Source organism: Colobus angolensis, unplaced genomic scaffold (assembly GCF_000951035.1).
Source record: "Colobus angolensis palliatus isolate OR3802 unplaced genomic scaffold, Cang.pa_1.0 Scaffold2, whole genome shotgun sequence".
NCBI lineage: Eukaryota > Metazoa > Chordata > Mammalia > Primates > Cercopithecidae > Colobus > Colobus angolensis.
This window is the reverse complement of record NW_012115154.1, coordinates 10,750,699-10,777,031: the sequence shown is the minus strand read 5'-3', so window position 1 is coordinate 10,777,031 and position 26,333 is coordinate 10,750,699. Positions and strand designations below refer to the sequence as shown.

Below are 26,333 nucleotides of genomic sequence, written 5' to 3'. Positions count from 1 at the left end.
GAGGGCAGGGAGAGAGGTTTAAGTCACAGAGAGGAGGAGCCAACAAAGAAAGGCTGTATCACAGCAAAGTGAGGGAAATTGTAGCAGGTCTACAATGACTTCTGGAGAGATCTGTAGGAACAGAGAGCAGGCATCAGAACCTCGTCTTTGTCTGTTCTTTCCTCTTTAACCCACATCAGAGACAGCTTCCAATGATCCCTTATATGTTTGGTTCTTGAGAAGGGCTAGTTTGAAAACTGCTTTAAAATCCTTGTCTCTCCTCCCAGTTTAATTAGGGTTTCTCCTGCAGCTGTTCTTGCCATGGCTCTTTAGACTAGTGATGAAGTCAGTTTATAGCTTGATCAACTTGATAGCTCTTGGCGAGATCACAGCCTGCCAAGACGGGTTGTTTGATGAGAACGGCTGGTGAGAGTTTGGGGATTTGTTTCTGCCTAGGGTGAGATCCTGGGTAGCGCATGAAGAGTTGGAAAGAGAAGTAGCCAGCCATACTAAAGAAGTAGATGTGGAGGACAACTAAAGTAATAATGATAATAAAAATTAACTGCTGAAGGAAACAAAAGGAACCACTTTTGATGCACAGCTTACACTAGCATCATGCTCTCTAAGCCCCTCTGATCACCAGTGTCCTGCCCTCTTCTGGGACCCTCCTGGCATCAAGCTCTTGAGCCTGTATTTCCTACATTGCCACTTTTCCTGCACAGCCACACTTCCCTTTCCCTGAGTAGATACACATAAAAGACATGGGCCTAGGAAAGGAAGGTCAGCTGTGTCAGGGGTACTGGAAGCCCCCAAGCTTTTTTATTTCTTGCACCATCAAAATCAGATAGTATTTATTTTTCCCCCATTCTTGGAAAATGCTGATTCAAAAAAAAAAAAAAAGTCCCGTTTTTAACGCCACAGTGCCTCCTTGTGGCCAGTAGGCAGAAACAGCACAAAAGTGCCCTCTTGCCAGGACACAGGGGACTTGTGCTTTGCTTTATTGAGTCATGGAGATATGGGAATTATTATGATTTGTTGGTGTTAGAAGGTCAAAAGGCAATCTTAATGTTGTCATGGCCTAAGATGGAACCACTTGAGAGATGAACATTGAAGTCAGACTAGTGGAGATAAAATATCAGTGTTAATAACCAACAGTGCTCAGAGAGGAGAGCAAATAGGCCAACCAACACTATTCTGAATCAGAATTTAAACCATTCTCTCTCCCCTGCAAACTACAGACCAACCCTGTAAGGAAAAGAAAGTTTTCCACTAATCTTAGTGCATGTTGAAGAAGCACCAAAAGAATCTACTTTTTTTCCCAGTAGCCAGGATGAAAGGGTGATGATGAAGAGAGACTAAGCTCAGATGAAGAGGAGACTAAATAAGATAACTTATTTCCCTTCCCATGGGAAACATTTGGCAAATAATGGAAAGACAAAAACCAGTGTATTACTTTAGGGAAGTTCCCCCAAACGGAAAATGTGGAACCAAGCATGTTTCCAGGGGACTGGGTTTAACTAGGAAATGATGATAGCCACACACCTGTGACTCCCTCCAGTTCCGACCCCTGCCCCTCAGGTGTGCTCACAAAACATGGCACAAACGAGTCACGACGGTGCAGGAATGAAGTACATTCCATGTTCACTCTCTGCTTTCTGATTAACTTGGTTTTATTTTTATTTTTTTATTATACTTTAAGTTCTGGGGTACATGTGCACAGCGTGCAGGTTTGTTACATAGGTATACATGTGCCATGGTGGTTTGCTGCACCCATCAACCCATCATCTGCATTAGGTATTTCTCCTTATGCTATCCCTCCCCTTGATCCCTCTGCCCCAACAGGCCCTGGTGTGTGATATTCCCCTCCCTGTGTCCATGTGCTCTCATTGTTCAACTCCTACTTATGAGTGAGAACATGCAGTGTTTGGTTTTCTGTTCCTGTGTTAGTTTGCTGAGAATGATGGTTTCCAGCTTCATCCATGCAAAGGACATGAACTCATTCTTTTTTATGGCTGCATAGTATTCCATGGCATATATGTGCCATATTTCCTTTATTCAGGCTATCATTGATAGGCATTTGGGTTGGTTTCAAGTCTTTGTTATTGTGAATAGTGCTGCAATAAACATATGTGTGCACGTGTCTTTATAGTAGAATGATTTATAATCTTTTGGGTATATACCCAGTAATGGGATTGTTCAGTCAAATGGTATTTCTGGTTATAGGTCCCTGAGGAATCGTCACACTGTCTTCCACAATGGTGGAACTAATTTACACTCCCATCATCAGTGTAAAAGCATTCCTATTTCTCCACATTCTCTCCAGCATCTGTTGTTTCCTGACTTTTTAATGGTCACCATTCTAACTGGCATGAGATGGTATCTCATTGTGGTTTTGATTTGCATTTCTCTAATGACCAGCAATGATGAGCTTTTTTTCATATGGTTGTTGGCTGCATAAATGTCTTCTTTTGAGAAGTGTCTGTTTATATCCTTTGCCCCATTTTTATGGGGTTGTTTTTTTCTTGTAAATTTGTTTAAATTCCTTGTAGATTCTGGATGTTAGCCCTTTGTCAGATGGATAGGTTGCAAACATTTTCTCCCGTTCTGTAGGTTGCCTGTTCACTCTGATGGTAGTTTTTTTTGCTGTGCAGAAGCTCTTTAGTTTAATTAGATCCCATTTGTCAATTTTGGCTTTTGTTGGGATTGCTTTTGGTGTTTTGGTCATGAAGTCCTTGCCCATGCCTATGTCCTGAATGGTATTGCCTAGGTTTTATTCTAGGGTTTTTATGGTTTTAAGTCTTACATTTAAGTCTTTAATCCATCTTGAGTTAATTTTTGTATAAGGTATAAGGAAAGGGTCCAGTTTCAGTTTTATGCATATAGCTAGTCAGTTTTCCCACCGCCATTTATTAAAGAGGTAATACTTTCCCCATTGCTTGTTTTTGTCAGGTGTGTCAAAAGATCTGATCAAATTTGAATATTTATTCTCTATTCTCATTACCCTGTTCCAGTGAAGCGTCGAAGGTTATGTAATTAACAACATAATAATACTCTAAATGATAAAATGTCAAAACCAAGTGAGTGTCCCAATTTGATTATAAATCCCCTTCAAGTTTTAAAAAAGTCCTTTCCTCGAAATTAAAGTTTCAGTATAACATTCCTCTATGTTATTTAAGTTAAATATCAAACAAATCACAGACTAAGAATCTGACATTGAAATTCAAAGAAAATTAAAACTTTAAATAAAATTCTCTGACCTTCATCTGAGTCATTACAGAAGAGGAAACTCAAACTGTCAGAGGCGTTCAAACCAGAGTGACTCCATCTTCAGTGAAAGAAATGAGGCTGGGCCTTGCTGGGCTGCATTCCCAGAAAGTCAGATATTCCTAACCTCTAGATGCTTATGGTTAAAGCAGCAGATTAATAATGTTTACTAAACAGACCCAGACTTGGGAATGTCATGATACCCCAATATCTTGAGAACAGAAACATTCCAAATTTCACTTTAAAGATTATAATATCGCTTCTTGCAAAACATAGTAATTAAGAAAATTAATCCTTTATCACAAACCCTTGTAGCAGAGCACATCTCTCAACGATCTTTTCTTGTCCTATATATAAACAAGTATTGTACCTAGGGTAGATGTGCTCCTCCCGTTACTGTTGGGAAAGCCCTACTCTGTCTATGGAGTAGCTGTTCTTTCACCAGTTTATTTTCTTAATAAACTTGCTTTGGCTTTGCACTGTGGAATCACCCTGAATTCTTTCTTGCATGAGATCCAAGGACCTTCTCTTGGGGGTTGGATCAGGATCCCTTTCTTGTAACAAAATTAACCCTTCTGTTATTATTTAAATCGTTGGGTAAATTACCACACTAACAAAAACTGCAGCTAATTAATATCCCAAAAACATTATGAGGGATAACTGGTCCAGAATCTTGGAGAAGGCAGGAGCCTGGGGAGTGAGCACAGCAGTCACTGCCCTTAGGGGCATTTGCTGATCTCAGCCCAGCTCTCAGGAAGCTGACTCACAGGCTGGGGGGTAAAGGCTAAGACCAGACTTCACTGAGTGTGACCACTGAGGAACTTGAACAGAAACAATGAACTAGTAGGAAACCCGCTCTCCAGGGGCTCCAGGATACCTCAAGCCTTGAATTCTGTTTCAGGGAGTCCTGGATTGTTTATGCATCCGTGCACTTTACAAAGCACAGTAAAATTATCTCTGGAGAAAGATACGTCATCCTAGACCAAAAATTATTTCTACAACCATAGTGTCTGGCACAATGTTGAAAATAATCAGGTTTATAAGGAAAAATACAAACAAATGACCAAGAAGCAGCACAAAAGAAAATCAACACAAACAAGCCACAGAGATCTCAGAGGTGAACAGGAACAGACAGGCTGAAATAACTGAGAGTCCTACGTTCAGTGAAATACAAGATACTCTCAAGAAGTGTAACGAGGGAATCACTGACAGCCACACTCCTTCAGAGGATTCCCAGGAAGCTGCCTTCCCAAGCATTCTAACCAGTACTTCAGAATGATTTCTAATACAAGAGAATCTGGGCAGAAGTTACGGTAGAGACTACAGTTGGACACACACAGTGCATTATTAGAGGAGACAATTGGATCAGGGGCAGGTCATTGCTTCCGAAGTTCTGGCAGGAATATCTAATGCATTAAGGAGCTATTTCAATGGACAGACAAGGAAATGGGCAGACAAGTGGAAGTGTCCTCACCAGCCTCTGAACTAGCTGGCCCAGGACTAACTATAGTGTTGGGCTATGTCTGTTACATTGAAAAGTTAAAGCACTCCGGGGAAGCAAAATTCATTTTGGGCTAAGATTTGGGAATTGTTTCCAGGATAACCATTTGTGTGCATTTCTTTGAAGTTTAAAGTGTGCTGAATGAAATAGCTGAAATGATCAACATCATCATCATTACAATAGTATTATTATTGTCATATTTCCACAAAATCAGAGGGAAAGGATTTCCAGACACATAGTATCTGTTGAGATTTGATTGCATGAAACATCCAGTGCGAGGTCAAGAAGAGATTCCAGAGCCAGGATAATATTCAAATCATTCAGATGCTGACAAGGGCAGAAGGAGGGCCTGCTGTTTGTTACTTGCATGAAATCAATATCTGTATTGTTAAAGTTTAACACACATGTTTTGGTGATTAAATGTTTTTATTTTTCAAGTTTGTGTATTTATTTTCTTAATTAACATACAGCATTGTACGCATTTTTTATAGAACAATCATCACTGCCCCTGAGGACTAGGTCTGTGATAAATCACTTTCAGTTTTGGTTTCTTGAATTCCCACCCAGAAGTCTTGCAAATCCCTAAGGCATATTTTCAACCAACAATTATAGCGCTCATGTTTTAAGAAACAGTTCATTTCCTCCCACTATATGAATCCTAGCTATATCTGAAAACTCGCTTCTTCCCTGGGAGGATGAGGAATAAGGAAAGGCTGCTGTGAGCTGATAGAGAGGAGAGAGCCCCGCAGTTTTGTGCACAGGAGGGAAGTGTCTCTGCAATGCTGTGGCTAAGCTGCTGGCACAGAGATACACGGCCGAGTCCCCAAGCTCTGCAGGCTGGATCCTGAGAGTGGAGTCTACTCCTTTGAGCCTCTCTGCAGAAAATCGATCCTTAGGCAACTGTGAATCATCTACTACACCCTCATTCTGAAACCGAACCAGAAGCTCCGGGCCCTGTCCCAGGATCTGCCGGTACCAGTAAAGGGTAGCATGGCCAGATATAGGATCACACCAAAAAGCCACAGCCTGGCTTTTCTCTGTAATCTTATATCTGGGGGACTGGGCAACTCCAGCTTCTGTGAATTCTGTTGGGGAAAAAAGACAGAATTTGAAAACAGAAAGACAGAAATGACTGAAGTAATCACTGGAATTTCCAATGGGATGATCATGGTGTTCTTAGGACTCACCTGCCCGCAGGAGACAGAGGGCCACCCAGCAGAGGAGCCCGGTGCACATGGCAGGGTCAGGGCAGGATGGGAGTTTTGTCAGTTCAGGGTCCTCATGAACAGGAGCAGAGGAGGAGGGACGCCCCGTCCTTATATGGCAGTTCCTACAGTGACATCTTTGTCTCCACAAATGCCTAAGTTCTTAGAAACCAATTGTTATGAACTAAAACAGAGCTAGAAGTTGCTTTAGCATATTCATGGACTGTGTATAAGTTCATCAAAGTGTCTTCACTCACATCTCTAGGGCTTGGGAGATTGGATCGCCCACTGCATCTCCAGGCCCCTTGTCAGGCCTCTGATCCAAAGCTAAGCCATCATATCCCCTGTGACCTGCACGTACATATCCAGATGGCCGGTTCCCACCTTAAGTGACAACATTCCACCACAAAAGAAGTGAAAATGGCCTGTTCCTGCCTTAACTGATGACATTACCTTGTGAAATTCCTTTTCCTGGCTTATCCTGGCTCAAAATCTCCCCCACTGAGCACCGTGTGACCCCCACCCCTGCCTGCCAGAGAACAACCCCCTTTGACTGTAATTTTCCTATAAAAAATGGCCCCACCATTTTTCCTATAAAAAACGGCCTTCACCTTTTGTGAAGGTCAGTGACCAGTTTTCTCTTTTCTGTACAGTCTTCATGATGCATTGTGTACCAAGTCTTCATCACAGTTCTGCCTATGGTTCTTGGCCATCTATGTAATGAAAGTTCTGATATCTTATAAGACGGGTGGGGACTCTCTTATGCCTGAAAATATCATTGTGGATACTGTAAGAAATCCAAAATCAGATTTGTTGAAATCTTGAAGAAAAAAAAAAACACCTTGCAGATTTAGTGTAATTTACAATTGAATAACAGAGGCTAGTATCCGGCAATTTTTTTCTAATGGGGCAACATTAGTCACAAATATACTTTTATTCATTGCCTAATGGGTAAAGGATGGGAAGAGTTAGGGGATGGAACACCTGAGAGTTGGCATAAGACAACAATACAAGGAGATGCATGTCCAGAGAGCTGGGAACGAGGATATATGTGTTCAGCGAGGCGGGCTTAGAGATTTCCACCAAATCCCCAAAACCTACAGGACACATGTCAAGGTTATCAGGTGAACACCTGTGGGTATAGAATTACAAGAACCATCTGTCTCTGTCATAAATCTTCTACCACTGAGGTAAACAACTGCTGATTTGAGTCAAACTCATGTAGGTACCAGGCAATAATTGCATGATGGAAAATTTCTTCACATTAAGGTGCCACTACCTGCTCCATCTTAGTGACCAGGGTTGTGGCTCTGAGTGACAACAGCATTCAGGGGATAGAGGCTGGTGGCTGGAAACCGGACTTATCCATCTATCAAACCTATCAGTCACAGGACCTACATGTGATGTGCTTGCGAGTGAGGCATGCCAAGTCCAGGGAGGACATTTCTCATTGTTCCCAGGCCGCACCTGCTTCCTGGGCAGCACAACTGAGAAATTCATGACAGAATCTTTGTCAAGGCAGGAATGAGGCATCATCATGCTGCTCAGGGAAGAAAAGGCCAGAGCCCTGGGACATCTGGTTCTTATTCAGAATATTTGTGGGGTTATTTGAGATAAGCCTATCTGCAGAGGTCTGAAATTGTCCACTCCCCTCTCCTATGTTCCCTTTACATCCTCCTGTCCACCGTCCAGGGCACAACTGGAATGGGTTGGGTGTGGGGTACAGGTGAATTGCTAAGGTTTCTCTGAGTTTTCCTGAGGAGGAAGTGGTTCTCCCTTTCTGTGGGTCTCTGAGCATGCAGGTTGGCTCCTGGCTCTCCTCCATCTATCCCCATGCAAGCCCAGAACATTCTTCACTCAATGATTTGCTACAGTTGGGATTTCCCTGCTAAACAGAGGTTACCTACCTGCATCAATGGGGGATGAAGAGTTTCCATTTAATGTCTCACATTCCACTGGCCACTCACAACATCTGCCAACTAGATCCTGAATGCTGGGATGAAGCCACATTTTTCCTTTAAACTTAACTCCTCAGACAGCACTGACCCCTGATTTAAAAGCAAGCCAACCCCAGCAAACCCTAGTGCTGCCTGCCGGCCAATGGCTCAGAGTTATCAGGCTCAGGCTCTCGATTCATGGGTCAGAAATACTGGGGCCATGTCTATACCGTCCTCAGTAGAATCAGGGCTAATATCAGACAGTGTTTGCGAGGAACTGGGGGGAATTCCTCCCAGCTCCATCTATTCCTACTGTCTTGCCAGAGCCCCGCCTGCAGTTTGGCTGTGGTTTGTCCCCAGCAAAACTCATCTTGGTCCTCAATGCAGCAGTGTAGCAATTTTGAGCCACATGGGAGTTGTATGGGTCACGGAGTTGGACTCTTCATGGAAGATTAATGCCAGGAGTCAGTTCTCTCCAGGATCTGATCACTGTAAGAGCAGGCTGGTATAAAGTGAGGGTCTTGCTCATCTTGGTTTTCCTTGCACAGGCCTGCTCTTTCTTCCACTTCTCTTCCATGTTGTGACACAGCACAGAGCCCTCAAAAGAAGCCCAGAGGTTGGTGCCCTGGTCTTGGCCTTTCCAGCCTCCAGAATTGTAAGCCAAGTAAACCTTTTCTCTTTATCCGTTTCCCAGCCTCAGGTATTCTGTTACAACAGCAGAACAGACTAAGGCAGCCCTTCTCCCCCTTACACAAATACGTACTGCCCAGCCTTAACTTGGCAAAATCACTATTTTTCTGTTTACATTCAATCACCTTTGAAAGCTTTTGAGTTTTGGCCAAATTGTAGAATGCTCAGAATGTCTTGACACAGAGAAAACATTTGTTAAATGGCCTCCTGGCATGCGTTGCTAACTAAGTTTTGTGCCGGTTTCGGAGATATCAAGCTGTTTTGTTCTCAAACTGTAAATTATCTTATCTTCTTTTGAAACTTTCTGAAAAATTTTAGCCTGTCTCCTATGGAAAAAATATTTTATAGGGCTAAAAAAGACCTTATCTTTTATATTTATTTATGATGTTGACAGAATATTTCAAAGATATTAAAACTAAATATAAGAGATACCCAACATGACACTGAAATAACACCAACATTTTATTTTGGTCTGTTAATACATTTCATTCAAAGTGTATTTAAAAACTGAACACCTATGGAAAAGTTTAGAGAACAATAAAACAAGCAGAATCTTAAAATGTACATCTGTATACCAATTGTTAACATTTTGTGACCTTTACATCTCTCTGTATATTTTACCCTTAGTTTCTGAAACGTTGTTTCCTTAGTAATTCAGTATGTCTCTTCTAAACAATTGGCATTGTCTTACATAACCACCAATGTCACTATTACACTCAAAAAATTAGCATTCATATAGCATCATTATCCAGTATATACTTTACATTCAAATTTCTCCAGTTGCCTCAACACATCCCTTGGTTTTGATTTACTTTTTCCTCTAGGGCAAAATCAAAGATCATGTATTTCAGGAGGTTGTGGGATCTCTTTAGTTACTTTTCAACGATACATCTCCTCCAGCCACTTACTATATTTTCTGTTTTTCATGGCCATAGATTTTTGAAGTGTCCTGGTCAGCTTACTTGTAAAACAGCTCACAATAAAAATTTTCATATTATTAGAGGTTAATTACTTGGGAAATACACACCATAGATAATGTCTATTTCCCATTGGATCCAGTCAATCACAAGAACATGGAATGTCATTTGTATGCATTTTGGCAATGCTAAATTTGAGATGACTGATCCCAGATCTCTCCATTGTGAATGTGCCCTTTGTAATTAAATAGTAATCCGTGTATTGATGCTTTGAAACAATGTACATATGCTGTTAGACCCCAAAATCATATATAAGGAAATAATCATTGAAAATTTCCCAAATCTGGGGGAGGACAGCAACATCCAGGTGCAGGAAGCTTGGAGGCTGCCAATTAAATTTAACTCAAAAAGGGGTTCACCAAGACACAATATAATCAAATTACCAAAAATCAAAGCCAAAGAAAGAATACTAACAGCAGCAAGCAGTGAGAAACATACCACATTTAAGGGAGCCCCAGTACAGCCTTTAGCAGATTTCTTAGCAGAAACCTAACAGGCCAGGAGAGAGCAGAACAGTATAATTCAAAGTACTGAAGGAAACAAAGACTGTTAGTTTAGGCATCTACTGATGGAATTTGTCTATAATTATCGAATGGTTACATTGATTTTCTAATTAGATATATCTACTAGCATTCTTCCGTAATAAAGACATTCTTATCTCTCTCTTTTTATTGTCATTATAGCCTCATAGATTTTTATAACTTGTTATAAATCAGTATCCTCATTATTCTTCTTGAATGCTTGCATTGACCCGGATTTGGCTAATGGAGCCCCTTGAAATGGCTTCTATGGATTTTGAACCTGTCTTCCTGATTCTGATCTTTTTCTTGATTTCTACCAAAAGATCGTCTAACACTTTTCTTTCCCTTGATGTGGAAGCAGCCTTTTATAAGGAATAACATTTGGAATAAAGTAATGTACCTATTGTTACTGAGGAACACAAACAAAAAGCAAATACAGCCATTAGTTAATTTACTTTGTATTGTTTTATAGACCCTTCCCTGGATAGAGTTAGGAAGTATATAATCTTTAAAATCTTAAGTTCGTATTAATAACTCCAATTCAAATAAGCACCACAGATTTCTTCCTCATCTTCCCGTTTCTTATTTATATCTCTCTTCTCTTTGTAAAATATCTAATTCCAAGAAGTATCAATAAATTACTTATTTCTCTCTTCTACAGTATACCAAAAATGTCTCAGAAGTACTGTACTAAAAACATTAGCCATAATACATCACCCAAGAGAAGTTTAATCTCAGTTTCCTCTAGTATCATCACAGTACACCAGCATAAATCTAAAGTCAGTAGAGACTCTAAAAACGCAATCAAATAAAATAAGTATTACCTCCAAAGAGGTATGCAAATTGCCCATAGGCACAAGAAAAGACTTGTAACATCTTTAGTCATTAGGTAAATGCAAATCAAACCACAATGAGATATTATTCACACTAACTAGGATGGCTATAAAAATAGTAATTGTCAGCATCATATTTTTGAAAAGAAAAAGAAAAGGAAATAACAAGTCCTGGAAATGTTGTGAAGAAACTGGACATTGCTGGTGGAAAGCTAAAATCGTGCAGTTGCAACAAAAAAACATTTTGGTAGTTACTCAAAATGAGAAACAGAATTACCAAAGGACCCAGAAGTTCCACTCCTAGGTATATACCCAAAAGAATTGAAAACAAGGAATCAAACAGATATTTTCAGGCCAATCTTGACTGCATCATTGTTCTCAATATCTACAAGGTGGAAACCACCCAAATGTCAACTGACTAATGAATGAATAAACAAATGTATTATATACATACAATGAAATACGATTGAGAATGAAAAGAAATGAAGTTCTGATCAATGCTACAATATGGATGCATCTGGAAAGCATTATGCTAAGTGAAAGAAGCCAGAAACAAAAGGAAAAATATTCCCTGATTTCATATAAATATATTATCTACAATAGGCAAATTTGTTCATATAAAAAATAGAGTTTGCCAGAGGAGGGGGAGAGTGAAGTTATTACTTAATGGGTACAAGGTTTCTGTTTGGGGTGACGAAAATAATTTTGGAAATGGATAATGCTGATAATTCCACAACAAGGTGAATGTACTTAATACCACTGAATTGTACATTTAAAAAATAAATTGACAAAATTATATGTTACACTCATTTTACCATACTTTTTAAAAGATGGAAAGACCACCTTCAAAACAGGAAAAACACTGACAGCTGCATTCTCCATTATTGAACTTAAAGACAATGAAAGGGGCCGGGCGCGGTGGCTCAAGCCTGTAATCCCAGCACTTTGGGAGGCCGAGACGGGCGGATCACGAGGTCAGGAGATCGAGACCATCTTGGCTAACACAGTGAAACCCCGTCTCTACTAAAAAAAATACAAAAAATTAGCCGGGCGAGGTGGCGGGCGCCTGTAGTCCCAGCTACTGGGGAGGCTGAGGCAGGAGAATGGCGGGAACCCGGGGGGCGGAGCTTGCAGTGAACTGAGATCCGGCCACTGCACTCCAGCCTGGGCGACAGAGCGAGACTGTGTCTCAAAAAAAAAAAAAAAAAAAGACCATGAAAGGAACCCAAGGGATTTAAATACACTGATAAATTTTCCAGAAATGTGGTTTGTCACAATATATCCCACAGTGAGTTTTCTGATGTTGTTGTAATTATTTTTGTAATAAATATATGAACAATTTTCACTAGTCCATACGTCTACTCAAATGTAGGACTGTCATTCCTTGGAAAAGTATCCAATCTAGTAATTTTGAAATCATAACTTACTGTTTCAGGTTACAATATTCTGATTGTAAGTAAGGTTGAAAAGTGATTCTCATGTTTAGTGGTAACTTATGTTCACTCTTGTTTGAATTGCCTACTCAGCCTCAGTATTGCTGTTTTTATTGGGTTGTCCTTTTTTTTTTTTTTTTTTTGAGACTGATGATTTGTTTTTCTAAGACCAGCCGAGCGGGCACAAAAGAACCAGCGGGTAGGCAAGTGTAGGAGCAAAACCTGCACATTTATTTTGGTCACCTAAGGTGTGGGGAAGAAATCTGTCGGCCTCCGGCAAAGAAGGCCGACAGAGTCCCCCCACCCCGCCGTGGGGCTCTCGGACGGAGTTCCCACAGTCCTGACATCCCGACAGGAGTGGGGCTGTGAGAAGGCCGCGTGGCTCACTGGCGGAGAGCGGCTTTTCTAGGAGTGGGAGGGCAATAGGCGGGGCACGGGCGTGTCGGGGGGCGTTCTGCAGGTGCGACCAGGTAAATCTTGGTCTCTTTGGATTGACATCACCTGGCGCATGCCCAGTTGATCTGCACCTTCCCGGGCCCCGGCTGCATTTTCGTGCGTGCGGGAAAAGTTGGGGGAGGGATGAAGAACCCGGAAGTGCACCGTTTGTCCAAACAACTGAGTCTTGCTCTGTCACCCAGGCTGGAGTGCAGTGGCGAGATCTCGGCTCGCTGCAAGCTCTGCCTCCCGGGTTCATGCCATTCTCCTGCCTCAGCCTCCCGAGTAGCTGGGACTGCAGGTGCCTGCCACGACGCCCAGCTAATTTTTTGTATTTTTAGTAGAGACGGGGTTTCACGGTGTTAGTCAGGATGGTCTCAATCTCCTGACCTCGTGATCCGCCCACTCTGGCCTCCCAAAGTGCTGGGATTACAGGCGTGAGCCACCGTGCCCGGCCGGGTTGTCTTCTTAATATTAAGTAAAAAGGATATTTTACTCATTCTAGATACTAATTCTCTTAGATAAAAACAGTTGTGCCACAGAAAACAAAACAAACAAAACAAATCCTAAAATCTCGCCAGCGTAGCTCTATGAAGTCTTACTTCCCATGACCACAAAGTCCAGTGTGGCATGAGCAGCTTTCTTCAGTGATTGTCCACCAAATTATGACCCAGTGAGCCAGGCTGCTTCCATATTATCATCAGCCAATCTGTACCTTGTAGCTCCGAAGTTCAAGACATGGCAAAAGAGAGTTGAAGAGTGTCTGTGCACAAGAGTTGACAGCAGGCTGGACACTGCAGTGCTTAGAAAGTCCTGCTTGCAAGATTGGACTTTGGCTGAAATCTGGGAACTTGGCTGGTGAACAGTGTCCTGAACTGACGTAAAGTTTCTCCTGACTCAAAGGGGTGGCTCATTGTGCCTAGACTGGTGTTGCAAATAATAATTATGCTGAACATCAGATTTCCTTCTGGGATCTAGACTTTTGGTTCATGCTAGACAGTAGGTGCCTGTGTGAACAGCCTCTACTAAACCCTCTTGGATGCTAAGTCTGTAATGGGATGCCTTGGCAGAAACAGTGCACATGTGTTCATGCATTTTTGCTGCTGGGAGGAGAGAGAGCTCTGTGTGACCCCTCCTGGGAGGAAGAGAGCATAAGGAAGCCCGCCTGTGAATTCCTCCAGATTCCACCTGTGTGTTTTCTCCGTATGATCTGCTGCAGAGTATTTACTATGACACTTCAAAAAATCTTAGCCATGAGGACAACTCTATGCCATATACCAACACTCCAAACATGGGAGTACATTTAGAGACTCTCAACACAGTGCCACAGAATATTTTTAAGGGCCAGGCTTGAAATGAGCTGACATCATTTTATCCCACTATTCAAAATCTGGTGACATGTTCCCAACCCTCCAAATGCAAGGGAGGCCAGAAACCACGGAGGAGCTACGGGTATTCACTGATGTTCTGAATGTTCTCTGTCACACTGAATGTTCTCTGTCACACTGATTTCTCATCATTTGTATGCATTCCTCATGCCTTTCCGAGGCTGTAGCTTAACTTTTTATTTTTTATGATGTGTTTTGGCTTGAAACAATTTAATGCAACTAGTGTTATGAATATTGTTCTTTTGGCTTGTGGCTTCTTTTGTCTCCTCTAAAAAAGTCATCCCCCAAATGAATGCATAAAATATTTTTTTAAAATTTTTCTAGCAAACTTTCTGTTTTGCTTTTTACAATTAAGAGCAAGTGTGCCTGAAATACACTTTAATTTAAGAAATGAAGTAGAGATGTAGGACTTAGTGGGTGGTATGTACACTCAGTGCAGAAGGAAGAATTTATATAAACAATCCCCAGGGTGGAAAACAACGGACACATGTGAAGAAATAACTGCATGTAGGGGAGCGTGACTGCAGCAGACAGCCAGGGAAAACATGGTGCAAAATGACGATGAAGAGGTAGGTAAATGGCTAATGATACAGGACCTCGTGGGTCTATTACCCTTAGAAGAAAGGCCCCCCAGGAGCAGAGACCACATGGGCAAAGATTTATGATTGTGAGTTGAAGGGTAGTAGAGGGTAGGGAAAAGGGTAGATGGAAAAGTCACCCATCCCTTAGGGGAGAGAAGAATATGGTGGGTTTCAAGTTGTCAAGGAAATTAGGAATCTCAACTAAAGATGCCTTTTCCATTTTACAAAAGGAAATACGGAATTGCAGAAGCTAAGGGTGTTGGGGTGACCTCCAGTTGGTCTGACACTGGGGTAAGAATGGACCTCAACACCAAGGGTCATATGGTCCCTGCTCTATGGCCCCCAGGCTAGCCAGGGCTCTCTGACTCCTATGAAGGCTGGGACTTGGGAGCACAGGCAACCTCAATCATTCTAACTGCCCTTTATGTGCAGAGAGGAGGCAGCTGTGCAGCACTGTGGACTCACTGCTGGCGCAGAAATACACAGATGTCTGGGAGGAGGCAGCAGACTCCAGAGTGAGAGGGAAATCCTCTTTATTTGATCTAGAGACACTGTAGCCATCTGGGACGTCTCCTTTGTTAGTGTCTGGAACACCATATGAGTAATGGATCAGCCTCAGCCCATGTCCCAGGTCTTGTCGGTACCAGAACATATTGTTGTGATTCCAAGTCTGGTGACACGTCAAGGTCACCTGCCTTCCTGTCTCTGTGATCTTGTATCTTGGGCTCTGGGTGATTTCAGCATCCCTGTGTCCTGTAATAGAGAACAACAGATACTGATGCTGTCATCCCAGTAGAAAAGCCTGCATTGAGGCCTTGGGAATTTCAGGGAAGGGGGCCCTCCTGTGACCAGTCCTTACCTGCCCACAGCAGACAAAGGGCCACATAGAAGAAGAGCCTGGTGCCCATTTCAGCTCCAGGTCAGGATCTTGTGTTTCCCAGCCCTGCTGTGGGCAAATTGAAGTTGGGCTCTAAGTGACTTGATGATGTCACTGTCCCTGCTAAATGCTTGAACTGCAGAGCTAACCTGCCACGCCCATTCTCTTCCCCACAGGAATAAATTATTTATAACAGAGTTGAATAATGTTTAGGTCTGTTTTGAAAGAAATCTAATAAACTCCTTAACTCTTTCCCTGATTTTAGTAGGGGAATTTGTTCTTCTATGTATATTTTATTTCCATTATGAGAAATTCTTTATTTGAATACTATTTTCTCTTTTGTGAATATTTCTCTAGGCTAAAGAACATTGTCATAGCAGTCCTGGTGCCTTTTATGACTTCCTGCACAAAATTCAACTCCAAATTGAATTATTTTCCTCTTCATTTAACCTCTGGACACTTGTATGTCAGCCTACAGGGATACATTTTATGTCTAAAAGAATATAATAAAATAAAAATAAAAAATAAAAAATATTACCTAATGAATAACCATTTTTCAAGTCCTTTCCCTGATGGTAGATTGCACTGGGCACAGGAAGACTACATGCCCCATGAAAAACATTTCCTGCCCTTTGTTGTGAACCTGGGAAAGCTCCCTCCTCATACAGTCTCCGTAAAACAGATGAGCTGGCCTTGCCCATCGGAGGGCTACAGAGCAGAAAACGGCACCTTTCTTTTCTTCCTTTTTTGTTTAAATCATGATAAAGAGTAAACGGGTATGTTTTGCCTGGAAATCATGTGTTCACTGGACTTGTCAGGGAAGAAGTTATCATGATCACAGCTTCATGCATGACCTTAGCATCCTGCTCTTGGGGACACGAAAAGGCGACACCAGGTGAAAGGACAGATCTCCGGAGTGAGGAGGGACAGTGCAGAGGTGTTGAAAAAACAGACTTCAGCTAGCTATTAAATATGAGCCCCAGGACATCTGCTGTCCCTCAGATATGTAAACAGGTAAAATAATACTTCGCTTAGACAGTTGCAGTGAGCATTAAACTAGATCTCACACAGAAGCACCAGAGAGTGCCTGGGAAAGGCCTGTCCGCTCTCCAGGACCTGAGGCCCTCTGGCTGGCAGCCCTCCCCTCACCGTCACTTCCTGAGTAGGGATGGAATGTTATTGCACAGAAGGCTGATGCTCACGCAGGGCTGTGCTACGCTGCTGGCACAGAAATACAAAGCCGAGTCCCCCAGCTCCAGAGAGCTCAGGTTTAGTTCAGACTGCATGTCAGGGAACTGTTGTGCTGAGAATCTTTCAAGAATGTTTCCTTTTGCTCTCTCTTCCCCATTATAAAACTGAATGAGGAACTGGAGGCCCTGGCCCAGGCTCTGTTGGTACCAGTACACAGAGAGGTCTCCAGACCTAGGGGAGCATCTCAGCGTCACTTGTTGTCCAGTTGCTGTGATCCGGTGCTTTGGGGTTTGTGTGACTCCAGAATCCACTGAGCCTGTGTGTCAGAAGACAGAAGTTAAGCATAAGGCACAGAAGAAAGCCTCCTGTTGAAGCCATCATCGGCCTGCGTGCATTTCAGGGACAGGAAATGGAGATCGGAGACTTTGAAGCTGTGCCCAGGACTCACCTGCTCCCAGGAGACAAAAGGCCACACAGCAGAGGAGCCTGAAGCCCATGGCAGGACCTCCCAGCTCCGGGCTGGTATCTCTGTAGTAAGTATTCTGCAGTTCCCAAGCTCTCTTCTTCCTGATAGGAGCATTGGCCTGTGATGTCACCGCACTGACGTATTTTCCCCTGCCGGCCACTCCAGCCCACTGTACCCTTTGGCAGGCCTCAGGTTCTGCTACTCCATGTACTATTCCTGTCTTGCACAGGCCAGAAGCACAGGATTGAACACAGTCCCCACGTGCCCACATCACACCTTACTTTCCTCTGCCCGCCCTGTCCCTGCCCTGACACTGATTCCCTAGCCCTTGCCACTCCAGGCCGTTCACCCTCTACTGCCCGTGCAGAGGCAGAGACACTCCCTCCTTGGTGCAAACTGAGGCCTCTGGCACCCCAACTCTTCCAAGGCAATGAGAGTTTGTGCTTAACTCTACGTGTTCAGGCCCCACTCAGGGAATTCCATCCACTGTGCTGATGCCAGCAGGCAGCCAGGCATCCCCTTCAGCCCCCCTCTCTCGGCCCCTCTCCCACCCCTCCACTGAGTTCTCTGCAGCATTGTGGAGCCACAGCGCCTCCAAGTGGCCAGCAGTCTACAATCTCGTGGATTCATACTTTCTGACGCGATATGACGCGATATGCTCAAATTGTCCAAATCAGAAACAGAGATGCCCCCACTCCTGCCACCCCCACCCTCTAACACACCCTCTCCATGCTTTCCCAAAGAGTCAATTTCGGGTTGATTTTCAAATCCACCCTTCCCCAATGGAGTCAGAGGACACATGAGCCAACATTTTGATTATGAAATAAACAATTGTTACATAGTTGCAAATAATGTGTTAAGATGGTAGAGACCAGCCAGAATGATAAAGGCCATACAATTAAACAGTGTGATGATATCAAGGAGACCCAGCCTGGAAACCCTATATTCCACAGCTAATCCCGGTTAATCATACTCATATGTTTTCATATGTTGTATTTAGATTCATTATTACTAAATTTTAGATAGTGCATTTTACAAAAGGGTTTCTAGATTTTAAAAATTTACTTCTAAATTATAAAACTTTGAAATGAATAACCCTGCCAGCTGTAATCAAACAGATTCCGTTGGATCTCACATTTGCTATCACTACGCAGAAGTGACTTTGATCTCTGACCAGGAAATAGTTAGTGGTTAATAATATCCCTCATATTAATAATAGTAATATTCCAGAACGCTATATAAGCAGGCATTAACATACATTTCACAAAACTTAATTAATACTTGGCTTTTCCTATGAAAATAATAAAGATGTTAGTATAGTACAATGCTGGGGAATGTCATGGTAAGAAGTGAAGAGGAAAGCAACGTGAGCCCATTCTTGACCAATGAGCAGGGTCTGGCTGTTTCTTGGCAGACAGAGGTCCTTCCAGGCTGTGGAAATCCTGAGCACAAATGCAGAGAACGCAAAGGTTGCAGAGTTTTAGGAAATATTCAAAGAGGTGTTTGGTCACGGAAGGTAACGGATCTGGATGGTGAGTGTCAGAAAGAGATACAATGGAAGCAGAATGTATCTTTGGGGAAATGGGAGAGCCTTTATCTGTTTACCATCAGCAGTGAAATGAATTCCTCTGTTTTGAGACTTGAGATCTAAGTCCAGAAGGAAGACATTGGAACTAGCTCCAGGGCCCTTCCACGGGGCAACAGGCTATGTGGCGATGACCATCCTAGACTGGCCCTGGGGTGATGCCAGTTGTTACAAGGCCTTGCTGCATATTTTCCAGCAATTGAAAACTTTGACAGGTTATGTTGCAGAGAACACAATTTTTTATCATCTGGTAGCTCTACTTCTATTTTTTCATAGTCTTTAATCATGTTCTCAAATTTCCCCAAACCAAATCTCAATTTCTTCTCCCTTAATTATATAAAGCAAACCCTTGAGATTTTACCTTCTGTACTACACATCTGTCGAACAATCCTGACACCAAAATGAATTCCTTTTTCTAAAAAGGAGAGTGCCAGCTACTGTATCATTATAGTGTACAGCATCCGACAAAGAAGGTAATTTTGCTGTGAACCTCCTGAAGCAGCAGCATCCTCTGAGCAGATCCTCCTGGCCTTGTTTCTGCCAGCCTTTCTCACAGCTGTCTGGTCTGAGACTGCCGTACACGGAAGCAGAGAGATTAGTGCACAGAGTTCCAGTGACTCTGCCAGGCTGTGCCAAGCTGCTGGCACAGAGATACAGGGCCGAGTCCCTCAGCTCCAAGGCACTCACATTCATCTCAGAGTGATAGTTACGGAACTGGCGCCCGGAGAATCGATCAGGGAAGTTTCCTTCTGATCTCCTTAACTCATTAGCATATTCGAAGATAAACTGGGGCCCCTGACCCGGGGCCTGTTGGTACCAGGACACACTAGTGTGCCCAGAGATAGGAGAGCATCTCAGAGTCACTTGCTGTCCTCTCCTTTTGATCAGGTGTGTGGGACTTTGGGTGACTCCAGCTTGCACTGGGCCTGTGGGAAAAGCAGATGGAGGATGAGCCAGGAGACAGCGTGGAGACTCTCCCCAAGGTAAAGTGGAGGACACAGGGGTGGAAAAGCTGAGAATGGGGCTTCTGTCCAGTGCACAGGACTCACCTGCTCCCAGGAGACAAAGCAGAGCCCAGGAGAGGGGCCCAGGGCCCATGGCACAGTGGGGCAGGCAGCACTGCACCTAATGCAGAGCTTGGTCCTCCTGGGGAAGAGCTGAGTGAGTTCTGGGCCTTGATTTTGCTGACGCAAGGAGTATCTTGTGATGTCACTGTCCTGTGTCCTCCCCCTACAGGCTTCCTGAGTCCAGTGCTCCCCACAACCCAAACTCTCTCCCTGTCCTGCAGGGCAGAAGGGTTGGGTGAGGGCAGAAGCTTCTGTGATGAGACAGTTGCTCCCTTGCTTACACTGCTCCAGCTCCCAGGCTGCCCCATCACCCTCTCACCCTCTTCCCACCTAGTGCTGCGGTGCTCCATGCTGGAACTCACACACCTGCCCATCAGCAGAGGGTGAAGAGCCTGTGATTAAACCTTCCTATTCCAGCTCTTCCTGGTTGTCCTAATGTCGTCTCTCTGACACTAGATTCAACCAAATTTTCTGGTTCTATTTTTTCATCTTCAGATAACATTTCCAACCCCTCTCTTGAGTGGCCAGTGGTACAAAGTCCCCAAGATTTAGTCTATCTGATCAGATCCAAAGCAGACCTGGGTTGTCTGTAAATTAAGAGTACAGATTCCCCAGAAACAACACTAGGGCTTTATCAGCTCACAGAACAGACCTAGCCAGCCAGTTTGGGATTCAGCACCCTCAAGGCCATCTTATGCATAGTGATCTGGATAATTTATGTTAATTTCTCCAGATCCACCCTGCCTTCAGAGGCTGACCCCAGTGTATTATGTTAACTGGCTCCCTTCTTCTCTAACTCCAGAGTGACTTTGGCTAATGGGAGACAATGTCAGGAGAGCAGACGGAGGTAGGGTCACCATTTGTTCTGATTTGTCTATGCCCTGGTTCTCCTCTTGCTTCGTTATTTTATATTGGTTACTCTTCCCTACCAAAGGCCATAGCACCTTATAGGCAGCCTTGCCTTAAAGCTACAGTACCAGATGCTTTGGGATCCACATCCTCTCCTACTAATTTCAGGCCAATGTGAGTAAGAGCCACAGATTCTGCTATTCCTAAGCTACTTCTATTTCTCTTACTGGGTTCCCTTAAGCCTGAGACACCTTTGCAAATACTCCTTTTGTCCCTCCTTGATATCTCCAGGACCACAAGTAATAAAAACAGCAATGGAAAAGCGAGTCTGGGATATTTTATTTTGCCTTAAGAGTTAACACAATTTCTAACATTCTGCCATTAGAAGTAATAAGATTTCTAACATCCTGCAATGAGCATTGCTAAAAGAGTCAGGAGAACCATGAGAAATACGCATATGAAAATAAACCGTGTGACAGTGGACACAGAATACAAAGAGATTCCAGCAGAGACTCACGGTGCACGCTCACCTACTCTGACCTGTCCCCATAAAAGATGGGAGTCCTACACAAATAGATGCTTGTATTCTGTACAGTCCAATTTAGAAATGCATCATATAAAATAAGAATAAGAGAGGAACACACTCACGACCACATAAAATATGGAGAATGTGAGACATGCTTCTTGTTGAGATATACAATAGCCAAATTTAGTATCAAAATGAGCTGGACTGATAAGAGGCTAAGACACAACCAAGGATCAATGACTGAAAGAAAGCTATAGACAAAGAAAACAATGCTCACTCGCTGTTGAAGTCATACCAAGAATCATGAACTGTTATAAATGTAATAATTTGAGAAATTGGGTGTTCATCGGTCTCACATATTAGCCTTTCATTTTGGTTTTCAGCAGCTTAGCCAATTGGTGATTTTTTTTTTTTTTTTTTGCCAAGCAAGCAGCCCCCTCCTCTTTTTGTGAGGGGGGTCCTGGGTGACCCCGCACTCCCCTCTTGGCAGCCTCACAGGGGGACATTGGGCACAGAAGAGACATATGGGGTTCTCTGCACATGGGGCGTGTATTTCCTGTGAAACCCAGCTATAGTCCTTCCAGTCCTTCAGTTAATGGATCCCAACATAAGAAGTCTTGCACCGGGATATGGGATTCTCCCTGTGGATGCTAAAGAAGACTACAGGCTAAAGGAAAATGAAATGCATGTTCTGTATTATTTTATAATATTTTACAAGGAAAACAAGTTAAGGGACTCACGGATTCTAATCCAAGTCACAGTGATGGTAAGAATTAAGTTCTTTCCTTCATCCGTCCTCAGAGGAACTCAAACAGGTACTTAAGTAAGAGGCTTACAATCTTTTTTATAATTCTACTAGCTGATTATTTTCAGGTCTAATGGCAGAGTTTGTTGCATCTATTAACATTTTCCCTAAGTGGATTGTTCACTTGTGTGTTTGTAACTTTATAATGAAAAAATCGAATTTTCTTGTCCTCCAGAGAACACGTGCTTGGTATCCAAAGGAACCAAAGCCAAGGTGATGTTATGTGTACTATATGAGAATCTGAGATCACTCAAGCAGGCCAAAGCTTCCCAGTTGCTTTCTGCTTTTTTCTTCTCCCCTGAAAAGAAAGTGAAATATGAATTTCATGTTGGAAGCTACCATTCCTTTGCACAATTCCCAGAATATTCCAAATTGAGGAAAATAGCATTATGTTGTTTGCATTTACACATCCCCACTACAGTGATAGACCCCAGCTCACTCTAAGTTTCATTCTTCAGGAGCACACATAGAATGAGATCCCATTGCTGGGAAGTCTGGGAAGAGCTTCAGAAAGGGCAGCTTTTTCTTCTGGTTGAGACAGGGCCTTCCGTAAGGAGTACCCACCTCCAACCTGTGGCTGCCCTTTTGGTGCAGAGAGCAGCTGGCTGTACAGAGCTGTGGATGCACTGCCGCAGAGGTACAGAGAAGTCTGGTTGGTGCTGGTGGATGCCGGGGTTAGGGGAAATGCTCAAGCTTGTTTCCAGAGACACTGTACCCTTCTGTGACATCAACTTTGGTCCTGCTGCCACCACTACCTGAATGATGGATTGATTTCAGCCTCTGTCCTGGGTCTTGTCGATATCAGGACATTGAATAATGGTTCCTAACCTGAGCACATTCCAGGATCACCTCTTTTCCTGTCTGTATAATGTGGTATCTTGGTGTCTGGGTGATCCCAGCATCAACAGAGTCTGCTGGAGAGGCAGATGGAAGTGAAGATAAGACTTAAGAAGTAGGGGGACTCTTCAGAGGAAAGGGGAAAAAAGGCTTGGAGCCCAGACATTGCAAACCCATGACAGGGTTTTGCAGCTGTTTCCAGGACTCATATGCTCCCAGGAGACAAAGGGTCATGCAGAAGAATTTGGGGTTCATGACAGGGTCAGAGTGAGGAGGGGCTCTCCCAACTAAGTGCCCTGATCCTCTGGACTGTGAGCTGGGGCTTGGAGGCCCCTCTCTAGGGAACAGTCTGGTGGGCCTGTGGTGTCATCCCCCATGCCTTCGGAGTCCAGCTGGTCCAGGGCCTTCTGACCGGTCTCAGGCAGGATCCACCTCCTCTCATGAAGGCTGTTGCCCGGCGAGGCCTGCAGGGAAGATAGGGTGCAGCAGAGATGCACTGGGCTTAGGGCATAGCCCGACCCTTGCATCCCCATGTTTCTTTGAGGCAGTTGCTCCTCTGTCTGCACCTGCCCCTGACACCAAGGCTGCCAGCCAAAATTCTTCAACTGTGGATCTCATTAAAGATTAGAGGTATTTCCTGAATCTTGCATAGCTGTAGGTAGCCTAGCAATAACTGTAAACTGTTGTAACATTTGCATAATATTGAATCCGAGCCTTAATTTTTCTTAACCCTTCCCCTACTAGGCTGCTCTCCCAGGCTGTCCCCAGAGCTCTAGATCCCAGTGGACCACAGTGCCATCTTGTGGCCAATAAGTTAAGTTTCATCATTGCTTCTGCAATGGCCCAAGGGATGCTGGGAAGTGTCTGCAGAGTGAGCTGGGAGACTATTCTAGAAGTGCCATCCTGCAGGGTTTTTTTTTCTTTCTTTTTTTTTTTTTGAGACGGAGTCTCGCTCTGTCACCCAGGCTGGAGTGCTGTGGCCCGGATCTCAGCTCACTGCAAGCTCCGCCTCCCGGGTTCACGCCATTCTCCAGCCTCAGCCTCCGCGGTAGCTGGGACTACAGGCGCCGCCACCTCGCCCGGCTAGTGTTTTGTAGTTTTTAGTAGAGACGGGGTTTCACCGTGTTAGCCAGGATGGTCTCGATCTCCTGACCTCATGATCCGCCTGTCTCGGCCTCCCAAAGTGCTGGGATTACAGGCTTGAGCTACCGCGCCCGGCCATCCTGCAGGTTTTATGAGCAACCTCCCTAAACCCTGATTCCAACACTGGTTCTAACCCTGACTATTGCTTTACTCAAAGCTTAATATCCCACCCTCATTCAAATAACTCTTATCACATAGCAGCCATTAGAGTCTAATTGATATTTTCTCCCTTAAAGCTATCATATAAAGGGAGCGAGATAGAATGGGAGGAATGGAAGAAAATTGGATTTACTCTAAAGTAGGAAGAACATACAGGAATTGAAGTGCATAGTTATTCATTTCCATTACCAAAGATGAAATACATGTCCCCCAAAATAACAATGTTACCATGAAAATAAAGATTAGCAGAAGATTGGGACGATAGTGAGATTACCTTCAAGATAGCATCAAATATGTATTAATGAAAAGTAAAATTTGAATGTAAAAAGTAGGATCCCTTGCAGGCAACAAGTAATCTTGAATGGAACAGTATCCAATGCGGAAAATAAGGATGGATAATGAAGACCAGCAAAGGGCCTTCCACAGAAAATGATTAACGTGTACAACGCACAACTGCTGATCTGAGCAGCAGACACGCAAGCAATGATTCTAGAAGAGGCAGAGGAGCGTTGTGAGATGAGGATGCAAAATAGTATCATAAGGAAGCAAGGAGAGAGAGGAGGAAGTTTGTGAGCAGGAAGGAGGCGATTGTGTCACGCTGTGGTTAAGCTGCTGGCACAGAAGTACATGGCTGAGTCCCCCTGCTCTGTGCGTTGGATCTTCAGAGTAGAGTCGGATCCCTCAGGCCTCGTTGCAGAGAACCGATCACTGCGCAGCCCTGAGTCATCTACTGCACCCGTGCCTTGGAAGTAAATTAGAAACTCCAGGCCCTGCCCCAGGTTCTGTCGGTACCAGTAAAGGACAGTATGACCTGAAATTGGATCACACCTGAGCGCTACATCCTTTCCTTTCTCTGTGACCTTGTTCCTGGGGGACTGGGAGACTCCAGCACCTGTGTGATCTGTGGAGACACAAGTTGAAAACAGAATGAAGAAAATAGTTGTACTCATCACACACACACACACACGCACACCACACACACACACACACAATGAGGCTGTTTGGTGTCTGAGGACTCACCTGCTCCCAGGAGGCACAGGGCAGCCCAGCAGAGGAGCTTGGTGCCCATGGCAGAGTCAGGGCAGGATGGGAGCTTTGCCAGATCAGTGTCACTGTGAACAGGAGCAGAGGATGACGGACGTCCCTATCCCCACAGAGCAGTTCCCACAGTGACATCACTTCCTCTCTCAATCCCCATAATCTCAGGAACACAGGATTTGTATTAGAACACACTTAGATGACTGCTTTAAATATTTATTAGCTCCTTTTAAACAACGTAAATGCATTGGTCTTCACTTTGCTCTCCAGAGCTGTCTGGAGCTGGAGGCCTCACGCTGCATCTCTGAGTTCATCTCCTCACCCCATAGCCGCTCCTCTGTCTGCTGGGCATGTTCTCTAGGATGTGCCATCAGCGTCCCCAACACAAGGCACCAAGGGGTGAGCTCATTGTCTTTTCAGGAAGTCAGGGTCCCCTGTGCCATCCCATTCATGCCCCAGCCTCCTCCATCCCCCGAGTCTCAAGTGCCCAACAGGACTGCCCCATCATACGGGTTCCCTCACGAGCTGCACCTCCTGCCTTTCTTCTGGGACTACTTCCCACCTTTGTTGACTATAATTCAAAAAAGATAACTTATTGGAAAACTCATAGTCTTTTTTTTTTATTTTTAGTGTAAAAATAAAATTTTTATATTTAGTGTAAATATATTTTCCTCCATCTCAGTATTTAATGAATGGGGATCATAATTCTCACTAAATGGTTATTTTTGATCCTCTTTCTTGACTTTCATTGATCTTTTCAGTCTGTTCCACCAGGAGAGATTTATCTTTTCTTTTTAGAATCTTCTCTTTGTCTCTTATGTTCCACAATCTCACTATAATATAAACATTTATCTTATTTTATATTCATTTGAATTCTTGAAACTGAGAATTTAGGTCCTGAAATATCTCTGGAAAATTCGCAGCTAGTGTATCATCAAAATCTCTTATTCCCTCTACTTTCTTTTTCTGAAACTTCAATTATCTATAAGAAAAATGGGAAATATATGTTTATATAATATATAATTTTTAATTGTATATGTTATACA

At 43.5% G+C, this 26,333-nt stretch overlaps 5 gene segments (V, D, J or C); all 5 read right to left on the bottom strand.

Moving 5' to 3' along the window:
• Nucleotides 1-5,359: 5,359 nt before the first annotated feature.
• On the bottom strand, nucleotides 5,360-6,016 carry LOC105511424. The segment is given in 2 exon segments: nucleotides 5,360-5,829; nucleotides 5,932-6,016. Coding segments are annotated over 2 exon segments (519 nt in total).
• Nucleotides 6,017-15,150: 9,134 nt separating this feature from the next.
• On the bottom strand, nucleotides 15,151-15,750 carry LOC105511423. The segment is given in 2 exon segments: nucleotides 15,151-15,497; nucleotides 15,604-15,750. Coding segments are annotated over 2 exon segments (396 nt in total).
• Nucleotides 15,751-16,657: 907 nt separating this feature from the next.
• LOC105511231 lies at nucleotides 16,658-17,510 on the bottom strand. The segment is given in 2 exon segments: nucleotides 16,658-17,128; nucleotides 17,261-17,510. Coding segments are annotated over 2 exon segments (405 nt in total).
• A 1,722-nt stretch (nucleotides 17,511-19,232) lies between these two features.
• Nucleotides 19,233-19,961, bottom strand: LOC105511422. The segment is given in 2 exon segments: nucleotides 19,233-19,789; nucleotides 19,913-19,961. Coding segments are annotated over 2 exon segments (606 nt in total).
• Nucleotides 19,962-24,714: 4,753 nt separating this feature from the next.
• LOC105511232 lies at nucleotides 24,715-25,369 on the bottom strand. The segment is given in 2 exon segments: nucleotides 24,715-25,150; nucleotides 25,270-25,369. Coding segments are annotated over 2 exon segments (357 nt in total).
• Between the last annotated feature and the right edge of the window lie 964 nt (nucleotides 25,370-26,333).